This window comes from Bos grunniens, chromosome 21 (assembly GCF_055505025.1).
Source record: "Bos grunniens cultivar Pamir isolate PY7600 chromosome 21, Bosgru_T2T1.0, whole genome shotgun sequence".
In the NCBI taxonomy this organism is placed as follows: Eukaryota; Metazoa; Chordata; class Mammalia; order Artiodactyla; family Bovidae; genus Bos; species Bos grunniens.
In genome coordinates, this window is record NC_141185.1 from 41,645,327 (window position 1) to 41,657,880 (window position 12,554).

General features: G+C 45.2%; 1 protein-coding gene across 1 annotated transcript in view; it reads left to right on the forward strand.

Annotated features, from left to right (window-relative positions):
- The first annotated feature begins 2,404 nt into the window (after positions 1–2,404).
- The window catches only part of LOC147349497 (uncharacterized), a 45,192-nt gene continuing 35,042 nt past the window's right edge, over positions 2,405–12,554 (forward strand). The window contains exons 1-2 of the mRNA XM_086364119.1: positions 2,405–2,997; positions 6,674–6,800. Of these exons, the coding sequence (XP_086220245.1) occupies positions 2,550–2,997; positions 6,674–6,800 (575 nt within the window). The 5' untranslated portion in view covers positions 2,405–2,549. The remainder of the gene's footprint in view (positions 2,998–6,673; positions 6,801–12,554) is intronic.

A 12,554-nucleotide genomic window follows, 5' to 3' on the forward strand; every position in this document is an offset into this window, starting at 1 on the left:
AAGGAGACCCTTCAGTGCAGACCGTGAGCCTGTTACATTTGTGATGTTCAAAATAATCATTTGGACTTGGGTTTTTAAAGTATCTTTGATGTTAATTTCTCATTTAAATGCTTTCTTCTCACAATCACCTGTGTTTTTTCAGTCTTTAACTTTATTGAGGCTTTCAATGGCTAAGTCAAAGATGTCTCTTGGTAAATGTCACATTGCAGTTGTAAATGTGTGGATTATTTTCAAATATCTTTTGATATTGATTTCTAACATAATTCCACAATGATAAGAGAACAGACTCTGTGTGATTTCAATACCTTTAGACCATGAAATTTTTGCACCTTCTTTTATGTCCCTGGATATGTACTAGTACCTCCTGGTTTATAGTATATGGGAACTTGAATAGAATTTGTATCCTACTGTTGTGTGAAAACTGTATACATCTTTATTATGATGAATTGGTCCACAGTGCTCTCCAGTTCTGCTATATCCTTCTACTTTTCTGTCTACTCATTCTATTAATTTTTGAGGGTTTGATATTGAAACTCCAACTAAAAATCTTAATTTATCTATTTAAAAAATACTTGTAATATATAGTGGAATTAAGATCATGGCATCAAGTCCCATCACTTCATGACAAACAGATTGGGAAAAAATGGAAACAGTGGCAGATTTTATTTTCTTGAGCTCCAAAATTACTGTGGATGGTGACTATAGTTCAGTTCAGTTGCTCAGTCGTTTCCTACTCTTTGCTACCCCATGGACTGCAGCATTCCAGGCCTCCCTGTCCATCACCAACTCCCGAAGCTTGCTCAAACTCATGTCCATTGGGTTAGTGATGCCACCCAACCATGTCATCCTCTGTTGCCCCCTTCTCCTCCCACCTTCAATCATTCCCAGCATCAGGGGCCTTTCCAATGAGTCAGCTCTTCACATCAGATGGCCAAAGTATTGGAGTTTCAGCTTCAGCATCAGTCCTTCCAACGAATACTCAGGACTGATTTCCTTTAGGATGGACTGGTTGGATCTCCCTGCAATCCAAGGGACTTGTAAGAGTTTTCTCCAACACCATAGTTCAAAAGCAACAATTCTTCAGTGCTCAGCTTTCTTTATAGTCGAACTCTCACAACCATACATGACTACTGGAAAAACTATACCTTTGACTAGACGGACTTTTGTTGGCCAAGTAATGTCTCTGCTTTTTAATATGCTGTCTAGGTTGGTCATAACTTTTCTTCCAAGGAGTAAGCATCTTTTAATTTTATGGCTGCAGTCATCATCTGCAGTCCAAAAAAATAGTCTCTCACTGTTTCCATTATTTTCCCATCTATTTGCCATGAAGTGATGGGACCGGATGCCATGATCTTAGTTTTCTGAATGTTGAGTTTTAAGCCAACTTTTTCACGCTCCTCTTTCACTTTCATCAAGAGGCTCTTTAGTTCTTCTTCACTTTCTGCCATAAGGGTGGTGTCATCTACATATCTGAGGTTATTGATATTTCTCCCAGGAATCTTGATTCCAGCTGTGCTTCATGCAGCCTGGCATTTCGCATGATGTATTCTGCATATGTTAGATAAGCAGAGTGACAATATAACAATACCCAGTTGTGGATGTGACTGGTGATGGAGGTAAAGTCCTGTAAAGAACTTTACAGATCCTGTAAAGAACAGTATTTCATAGGAACCTGGAATGTTAGGTCCATGAATCAAGGCAAATTGGTGACTGTAGCCAGGAAATTAAAAGATGCTTGCTCCTTGGAAGAAAAGCTATGACAAGACTAGACAGCATATCAAAAAGCAGAGACATCACTTTGCCAACAAAAGTGTATGTAGTCAAAGCTATGGTTTTTCCAGTAGCCATGTGAGGATGTGAGAGACCATAAACAAGGACCATAAAGAAGGCTGAGTGCTGAAGAACTGATACTTTCAAACTGTGGTGTTGGAGAAGGCAGCAAGATCAAACCAGTCAATCCTAAAGGAAATCAACCCTGGATATTCATTGGAAGAACTGATGCTAAAGCTTAAGCTACAATACTTTGGTCACCTGATGTGAAGAGCTGACTCATTGGAAAAGACCCTGATGCTAGGAAAGATTGAGGGCAGGAGGAGAAGGGGGTGGCAGCGGATGAAATGGTTAGATAGCATGACCAACTCGTTGGACATGAATTGGAGTAAACTCCAGGAGATAGTGGAGGGCATGGAAGCCTGGTGAACTGCAGTCCGTGGGGTCGCAGAGAGCCTGAAACGACTGAACAATGAACAACAATACTTGAACTGTATGTAGCTTCGTTCTGTATTTTCCAAGTCACCTGTAAATGTGTTATGGTGGGGGGCGTGGAGTGATGTAGGGGTCACCTGGGATGGGATGAGAGTGCTCACCTGGGAACCGGAGGAGGAATTTCAGCGGGAGAGGATTCAGTCAGGCTGCCTCTGGCTAGTCTTTTCATGTTCACCCCCACAAGGGGTTCACAGTGCAGCGCAATCCTCTTAGGGCACGACTGCTAGCACTGCAGGTTTAATCCCAGCCCTCCCCGCAGAACTGCAGTCTCTCCGGACGGCGGGATGAGTCGGCCTGCAGATGCCCGCGCGGTGTGGACGCTGCCCGCGGAGGTCGAGGAGCCGCCAGGCCCGGGGGGGAGCTGTTTCTTGGGCCCTCCGCGTGCCAGGGCAGCAGAGAGAGGCGCCGACTCTTGGTTCTACCACTGCGAGCCGAGGGCGCGGAGAGAAAGGGAGAGGCGGGCCCAGCTGCTCGCGGAGATCCCCGGGAGTTACCGAGAGAGGGCGCTGCGGGCCCTGGACGTGGGCTCGGTGCTTCCACATCTGGTGTACGATGGCCTGTTCTCCCTGCAGGAGGGCACCCAGATCCTCTCCCGGGCTGGCTCTCAGCAGAAAGTGGACGCTTTCTTCCTGAAGCTGGGCTCCAAAGGGCCGGAGGCGTTCTGTGCTTTTTGCTCTCATCTGGAGGAATTCTGCCCTTACCTGCTCACCTGCCTTTTTCTTTACTTCCAAGGTAAGAACACGCTTTGCTCTGAGCAGTGGTAAGAAGGATGAATAATGGTCTAATCAAAATATCTGGTACCACAACCACACTCTTTAAGAATGAGTTTCAGGGGCTTTCCTGGTGGTCCAGTAATGAAGACACTGTGCTTCCACTGAAAGGGACGTGTGTTAGATCCCTTGTCAGGCAGGTAACAAGATCCCACATGCCCTACTGCACGGCCAAAAAAAAAAAAAAAAGGAACTTCAAGACAGCATTGATTTTTGTTTTAATAAAAAGATCCAGAACTTCTTTCAGTACTCTTTTCCAGTACTGATGACACAGAAATAAATGTCTGTGGCATCACATAAAACCTTCCAGGACACAGCCTAGAGGGTGATTTCGGTTGTCTGATAGAATGATTTTCACCTTTCTGATTTTAACAAGGACTTTTAATTGCAAAGCATAAAGTATTAATTGGACTTCTCTGGTGGCTCAATCAGTAAAGAATCCACCTGCAATGTAGGAGATGTGGGTTTAATCCCTGGGTGGGGAAGATTCCCCTGGAGAAGGAAATGGCAGCCCACTCCAGGATTCTTGCCTGAGAAATCCCATGGACAGAGGAACCTGGCAGGCTGCAGTCCATGAGGGTCATGTGTTGGACATGACTTAGTGACTAAACCACCACCAAAACATTAATAGATTAAGGTTCTGTTCATGGAAGCTGGCCTGAGCTTTCATTCTACACATGAAGGCACACAAGTTGCAATGGTTCCTCAAAATGTAAGAGTTACCATGTGACCAGGATTCTACTGCTTGGTATATTCCCACGAGAAGTAAAAACATATGTCCACAGAAAAAACCTGTGTGAGAATGTTCACAACAGCATTATTCATGATAGCCAAGAAGCAATGATCCAAATGACCATCAACTGATGAGTGAATAAGCAAAATATGGTATACTTGTACAATGAAATATTACTGTGACATAAAAAGTAATGAAGGCCTAAAAGATGCTGCAACATGGATGGACCTTGAAAACTTTATGCTGAAAGAAATAAGCCAGTTACAAAATGCCACATATTGTATGATTCCAGTCGTATGAAAGGTCCAAAAGAGATAAATCCATAGAGACAGAAAATAGATTTGTGATTGTCCAGGGCTGCAAGTAAAGGGAATAGGAGTAACTGTGGTTATGCAAATCTGTATTAGAGATAACATTTTACACAACTATATGCCTGTTTGCGTGCTAAGTCCCTTCAACCCCATGGATCCTAGCCCACGAGGCTCCTCTGTCCATGGAATCTCCAGGCAAGAATAGTGGAGTAGGTTGCCATTTCCTTTTCCAGGGGATCTTCCTGACCTAGGGATCAAACTGCCGCCTCTTCTGTCTCCTGCAGTGGCAGGCAGGTTCTTTACCACTAGTGCCACCAGGGAAGCCATAGAACTATACAACAACCACAAAAAGCAAAAAACCAAAAACACACACAAAAACAGTGCATGTAAAAACTAGTACAATCTGAATAACATCTATGGATTAGCACAGTGCCAATATCAGCTTTCTGGTTTAGATGGTTGACTGACTATTTGCTATCATAACTAGGATTATGCAAAACAATGTATTGGAGGAAGTAGAGTGAAAGATACATGGGAGCTGTCTGTATTATTTTTGCAACTTCTATACGAGCCTAAAACTCCTCAAAAATTAAAATCTGTGTGTGTGTGTATATATATACATACAAACACAGCAATGCATTATCAAGAATTTAACTGGAGGGATTACTTTTCAAAAATCAAATTCTAAAATGTTCAATGTCTTTTGCTAACTGAATTTCATATGGATGGTCAGGATTTAAGAGTTTTAAAGTAACCTCTGTAGCTGGTTCCCTAGTTAACAATTTCAAGTTCTTCTTCAAGTTCTTTACAGAGGTTTACTTTCTTCCAGTATGGGGTGACCCAACTGTGGGGCTCACTCTCCGTGGGTCCCGAGAAGGAGCTGCTTTATGATGGCCCATTATGACATCTCCCTTCAGAAGTAACTAGTCTCCTCAGGTGCGAGTAGAATGAGCTTGTGCAAACGCCTAGGAGGCCTTTCCATTCTTCTTATATACACAGGGCCAGCTGCCATCATTAGACATACATACCATAAACAAACATGTCTCAGCGTGACCACGCAAAAAAGCATCTCAGTTAGCAGTTATGCTTCAGAGCAAATGCAAAGGAAAAATGACTTAATCAGTATAAAGGTGAAGGCGAGAAGTTATTGTATTTTGCTCCATATCAGCAGCTAGTGTGATGTGGGGCCCAAGAGCATGATGGTGTTTTATGCCCACATTTAAAAAATAATTTTTATTTATTTATTTTTGGCTGTGCTGGTTCTTCGTTGCTGTGCATGGGCTTTCTCTAGTTGCAGTGAGTGGGGGCTACTCTTTGTTGCTGTACACAGAAGTCTCAGTGTGGTGGCTTCTCTTGTTGCAGAGCACAGGCTCCAGAGCATGGGCTCAGTAGTTGTGACACATGGGCTTAGTTGCTCCTTGGCATGTGGAATCTTCCTGGACCAGGGATCGAACGCACGTCCCCTGCATTGGCAGGCAGGTTCTTATCCACTGTGCCACCAGGGAAGTCCTCTGTCCACATTGTAATGTTTGCAGAAGGACTTGTTGTAACAGTCATTTGTGCCCATAGAAATGAAGAGTGCCTGACACCCTTAATCACAGGAGAGAGGCCCCCACATAGGGCGAGAAACTCACCCCTATGGCCCCTTAAGATGGCCGCCCCATTTCTCCTGTTCCCATCCTTGTGCACAGGCCAGAGAGGCAGGCCCTAGAGCTGAAAAGACCACATAAGTGGGCCTCTCCCTCAGCCCAGCTCCTAAGGGAGTTCTTCCAGGATGATGGGATTCCCTGTAGCCACACAGACCACAGCACGTCAGCACCTGGTAGGTTTGAGACCGTGCTGGGAGGGTGGGGAAGGTGCGCGTGAGTGGGCATGTGAGCAGGAGGGGCATGAGAGCTGAGGGCCAGGGCAGGCAGGGGGGGGCAGAGAGGTTGGCGAGTGGCCTCGGATGCTGAAGGGCCCCCACAGAAGGTTTAAGTGGGTGCCATCAGCTTTTTGCCTGGGAAGGTGGCCTCTTATGACAGATGGGAGGCGGGACGAAGACGCTGGCCAAGAACAAAGTCTCAGATGGTTTGATCAGACGTAACGATTTGAACCAGGCCCTGGAGGGGGAGAAGACGAGCTTCCCTGGTGAACCTCACATGACTGTGCCTCCCAGCCCCACCAGGCTGTGCCTGTCCTGGGTCAGCGGCTCGCAGGAAGCCACCTGAGAAAGGGATTCCCGTTCCTCCTTCCTCTTCTTCCTTCCCTGTTTCCATGAAACAAACATTCCATATCATAGGAAATGTAAATACTGACTCCAGAGTTCTGTACCCAGAAAGAGAGCAACATGGGCTTCTGAATGCCAGCCCATCTCTTCCCAGCCCCAGCAGGTGAGAGACTGTTTCTTTTGAAGGACTAACCATGAATCATGTTTCAGTGAACTAACAGGTATCTAATCAGCAAAATCTGGCCCGAACCCTGTTTGTCCTTTTGTGTGCCACTTAAATGGCCACATCTCCAGCGACAGATGACTTAAGGCAAGGGAAATGGGCAGCGACAGGTGAGCCAGTGTCTCGCCAGACTTTTTGACTCCTGGTTCTGTTCCGACTCAGAGAGGACCTGCGGGGCCCTGCAAGACTCAGCTGCCACAGAGCAGAAGGCAAAGGCTGGAGCTCAGCCTGAAAAACTTCACAGAGTCCTTGAGCTGGAGGATCTGGAAAGTCTTCAATTATTTAACAAGTATGTTCACATTCCCAGTATGTTTGCAGCCTTTCAAAAGTCCTGCCTTTTTCTTTTTAGATTTCTTCCTCCTGTGTAGATCTGATTCCACCCTGACCCCTGGGCCTTTAGAAATCATCTTGTGTTCTCAGTCATGTCCGACTCTTTGCGACCCCATGGGCTGTAGCCTGCCAGGTTCCTTTGTCCATGGGATTCTCCAGGCAAGAATACTGGAATGGGTTGCCATTCCCTTCTCCAGGGCATCTTCCCAATCCATGGATCAAACCTAGGTCTCCTGTGCCTCCTGATGGTAGACAGATTCTTTACTGCTGAGCCACTGGGGAAGCCCTTTACAAATTGTCATGCTGATGCCCATATTTCCGAGGACATACCTAGGTTGCTGTGTGGCTTCTTGGGTTGTTTCATAGTATAGAAAGAACAGTTCTTGGAGAGCACAGTTATCCCTTGATGCTGTGGGAGCACACTCCCGACTTTCCTGGGGTTTTGTTCTTCTTTTAAATTGGAGGATAATTGCTTTGCAATGTTGTGTCAATTTGTGCTGTACAACAAACTGAATCATATATATATATATATGTGTGTGTATATATATATATATATATGTATAAAATATATCCCTTCCCTCTTGAGCCTCCTCCCATCTCTGCCCCATCCCACCCCTCCTAATCATCACAGAGCACTGAGCTGAGCTTCCTGTGCTGTTTTACACGTGGTGGTGTATATATGTCAGTGCTACTGTCTCAGTTCATCCTACCTTCTCCTTCCCCTCCTGCGTCTACAAGTCCTTTCTCTAAATTTGTGTCTCTATGCCTTGGAAATAGGTTCATCTGTAATGGGGTTTCATTCTTTATTGGAGCCCCAACTCTGCACTTTCAGAGCCTCCCAGGTAACTCTGCATTTCAGTGGTAAAATTCTAACATCTCAATGGAGGTTAAGAATCATGTATTGACCCCTAAAATGTATTCTAATGCTTCTTTGTGTGCTCAGCTATGGCCAGCTCTTTGCAAGCTCCTGGAATGTAGCCTGCCAGGCTTCTCTGTCTGTGGAATTTCCCAGGCAAGAGTGGGTTGCCAATCCTTCTCCAGGGGATCTCCCCAACCCAAGGATTGGGCCCACATCCCCTGCATTGGCAGGTGGATTCTTTACCACTGAGCCACGGGACAAGCCCAATAGATACATATAGTTCCTCTTATTTGCAGTCAGCTCCTAAAAATGATGGTTCTCCAAATGCCTGAGTGGGTTCAGATTCAGTTCAAGTCCCAAGAACTCTGTTAGAACAAATGTTTCCCCTACAACCAACTCAGCATATGGATGGTTTGCATGAGGACAGATACCAAAAATAATACAGACAGAATCTGTCAAACAGGAAATACACTGAATTGGCATGTCACAAAATTAAATAACTGAAAAGTTATGTTCAAATTTTACCTATTTTTATATTTCCTTTCATAAAAGAGCATGTCTCAGTAACAATTAATCATTTAGTTCAATATTTTGAGAAAGAATTCTTGATATTTAAAATCTGCATATATCTTTATACATTTGAGTTGTTACAACAAAATAGCTTCAACTAGGTGGCATTTAAAGACAAATATTTATTTCTCACAGTTCTGGATCCTGAGACATCCAAGATCAAGGTGCTGGCAGATTCAGTGTCTGGCAAGAGCTTCTTGATTCATATATGGCTGCTTTCTCTCTGTTTTCTCACTTGGCAGAAGAAGCAAGGGGGCTCTCTGGGGCCCCTTTTATAAGGGCACTAATCCTACCTGTGAGGGCTCCACCCTCATGACCTAACCACCTTCCAAAGACTCCTCCTAACACCCTCAATATTGCAGGTTACAATCTAAACATAGAATTTGGAGCGGGTGGAGGGGTGGAGTGGGCAGGGGGGCTTCCTAGGTGGTGCTAGTGGTAAAGAGTACCTACCTGTACAGGAGACACAAGAGACTCAAGTTCCATCACTGGGTCAGGAAGATCCTCTGGAGTAGGAAATGGCAACCAACTCCAGTGTTCTTGCCTGGAGAATCCTATGGACAGAGGAGCCTGACAGGCTACAGTCTGTGAGGTCGCAAAGAGTCAGACATGACTGAGCAACTAAACACAGGAGTAGACACAAGCATTCAGACTATAAATACATATATAACACAGGCAAGTTTTATAAGGAGATACTTACTTTCTAAATAAATACTTTGAACAAATGTTTACTGAGCACCATAGGGCTAAGTTTTGGGAGGAATGCAAAGAAGTAAAAGGTGGTTCCTCCCCTAAAAAACACTTATCTGCACACCTTCATTACTGTTCTGCCATTTCTGCTTCTTCTGTAACCTCACCCACTCCCTGCCCCTGGTTTAATTTTTTTTTTTTTTTAGTTTTATTGGAGATAAAATTTACATATGTGAAAATGGCATAGTGACAGAACCACAGAGTTGGCTTATCATTTTAGCAAATACATACACTCAGGACAGAGAACGTCTCCATTAGTCCAGAAAGTTCCTCATCTCTTGTCAGGCAATCCCTCACCAACCAGAGGTGACTAGTAGGATTTTTTCTTTTTTTCACATTAGCTGAGCTCCGTCTATTCTAAAAAGCCATCTAAAGGAGGTACACAGCATTTTCTCTTTTGTATATAGATTCTTTTGCTTCACATAACGTGTGAGGGGTTCATCCATTCAATAAATATTTTTTTAAGTAAAGAATTCTGGAATAGAAAGTGGTGGGAGCAGAGAGCTTGAGATGAGGACAGATTGGATGAGTGGGTTAGTGTCTGTCTATGACTTTCCCTGGAAGCCAGAGAAAGGTACTTTTACTCTTTTTCCTAGCTCCAAGTCAACAGTCTGCTTCATCCTTGCTGAAAGAGTCTGAGAGCTGGTTCTGACCCATGTTCCATCCCCCACTGCCTTGAGTCACTGCAGAGCCACTGAGGGGGTTCTGATGCCAAACTCTTCTTGGACCCACTGTGCTCACATCTCCCCTGAAGAACTGGCCTGTTTGCAAGTCCCCCCCTACTCCGCAACCCTTGTCCCCTGGAAAGATAGGAGAAGGAGCTCAGAATTTGGCACAGGCCTTTGAGAGATGGTGCGTGCCTCCACAGGGGGTAGCGTTGGAAAGGTCAGTGACATAAAAAGCCTGAGCAGAGCAGTTGGGGAGCCACAGCCAGGGCTGGCCACCAGGATCCAATTGTGAACCTGGCTGTGTACTGGTCAAGGAGGGAGTTGGGCCATCCGACAAGGCTACTAAGATGGTTTGATCTGAGTGGGTGTCATATGGGGTCAAGAATGCTACAGACCATTTGGCAAAACTAATACAATTATGTAAAGTTTAAAAATAAAATAAAATTAGAAAAAAAAATGCAAAAAAAAAAAAAAAAAAAGAATGCTACAGACCAACCATCAAACACAGCAGTGATAAAAGGTCTGCTGCCTGGGTCAGGCTCAGAACCCCAGCATCGGGCTCTGGGATTGGAATCCATCAACGACGAAGACAGTCTGGACTCAAGCTAAGCGTTGGGACGAAGCGAGTCCAAGGCGAGGAAGGTGTTGTTTTCCGACAAGAAGCTGGAGAGGTGTTGTCCAGCAGAAGAAGGGGTGCCAGGAGGCTGATACTGGAGATCTTTCCTTCCTACTGCTGCTGCTGCTAAGTCACTTCAGTCGTGTCCAACTCTGTGCAACCCTATAGACGGCAGCCTACCAGGCTCCTCTGTCCCTGGGATTCTCCAGGCAAGAACACTGGAGTGGGTTGCCATTTCCTTCTCCAATGCGTGAAAGTGAAGTCGCTCAGTCATGTCCGAACCTCAGCGACCCCATGGACTGCAGCCTTCCAGGCTCCTCCGTCCATGGGCTTTTCCAGGCAAGAGTACTGGACTGGCGTGCCATTGCCTTCTCCATCTTTCCTTCCTAAAGAAGTGTAAATTTAAAGGCCTTGAGAAAAGGGCAGGAGAACTTCAAGGTGCCTTGTCGTAATCAATAGGAGCAAAGATAGCCCCAGGTGTTGGAATCTGGGTGTGTTAATTATCGCTTGCTAAATAATAAATTATCCTCAAATCACCCCAGTATGTGTAGCTCAAAAAACACAGTTTTGAGGGACTTCCCGGTGATCCAGTGGTTAAGACGCTGCACTTTCATGGCAGGAGGCGCAGGTTCAATTCCTAGTCAGGGAACTAATATCCCCATGTGTCGAGAAGACAAAAACAAAAGCAGAAAATCCCACAGTTATCATCTCATCATTTCTGTGGGTCAGGAATCCAGGCACAATTTAGCTGGTTTACACAGCTCAGGGGTTCTCACAGGCCATCACTATTAGGGTGTTTGCCAGGGCTGGGGTCTCATCTGAAGGCTTCATGAGAGAAGGACCCACTTCCAGGCTCCCTCCCATGGTTGTTGGCAGGATTCAGTTCCCTCTGAGATGTTAGGACCAAGCTCTTGAATCTACTGGCAGGTAGTTGGAAGCTTCAGATGGTAAAGAATCTGCCTGCAATGCAGAAGACCTGGGTTCGATCCTTGGGTCAGGAAGATTCCCTAAAGAAGGGAATGGCAATCACTCTAGTATTCTTACCTGGAGAATCCCATGGACAGAGGAGCCTGGTGGGCTACAGTCCACAGGGTCGCAAAGAGTCAGACACAACTGAGTGACCAACACAGTTGGAAGCATCCCAGAGTTTCTCACAATGTGGATTTTCCTCTTACTCTATCAGAGCAAACACTTGAGGAGAGTCAGAAAGACAGATCAGATCAGATCAGTCATTCAGTCATGTCTGACTCTTTGCGACCCCATGAATCGCAGCATGCCAGGCCTCCCTGTCCATCACCAACTCCCGGAGTTCACCCAGACTCATGTCCATCGAGTCAGTGATGCCATCCAGCCATCTCATCCTCTGTCGTCCCCTTCTCCTCTTGCCCCCAATCCCTCCCAGCATCAGAGTCTTTTCCAATGAGTCAACTCTTCGCATGAGGTGGCCAAAGTATTGGAGTTTCAGCTTTAGCATCATTCCTTCCGAAGAAATCCCAGGGCTGATCTCCTTCAGAATGGACTGCTTGGATCTCCTTGCAGTCCAAGGGACTCTCAGGAGTCTTCTCCAACACCACAGTTCAAAAGCATCAATTCTTCGGCACTCAGGTTTCTTCACAGTCCAACTCTCACGTCCATACATGACCACAGGAAAAACCATAGCCTTGACTAGACGAACCTTTGTTGGCAAAGTAATGTCTCTGCTTTTGAATATGCTATCTAGGTTGGTCATAACTTTCCTTCCAAGGAGTAAGCATCTTTTAATTTCATGGCTGCAATCACCATCTGCAGTGATTTTGGAGCCCAAAAAAATAAAGTCTGACACTGTTTCCACTGTTTCCCCATCTATTCCCCATGAAGTGATGGGACCGGATGCCATGATCTTCGTTTTCTGAATTTTGAGCTTTAAGCCAGCTTTTTCACTCTCCACCCTCACTTTCATCAAGAGGCTTTTGAGTTCCTCTTCACTTTCTGCCATAAGGGTCTTGTCATCTGCATATCTGAGGTTATTGATATTTCTCCCAGCAATCTTGATTCCAGCTTGTGTTTCTTCCAGTCCAGCATTTCTCATTATGTACTCTGCATATAAGTTAAATAAACAGGTTGACAATATACAGCCTTGACGAACTCCTTTTCCTATTTGGAACCAGTCTGTTGTTCCATGTCCAGTTCTAACTGTTGCTTCCTGACCTGCATACAAATTTCTCAAGAGGCAGATCAGGTGGTCTGGTATTCCCATCTCTTTCAGAATTT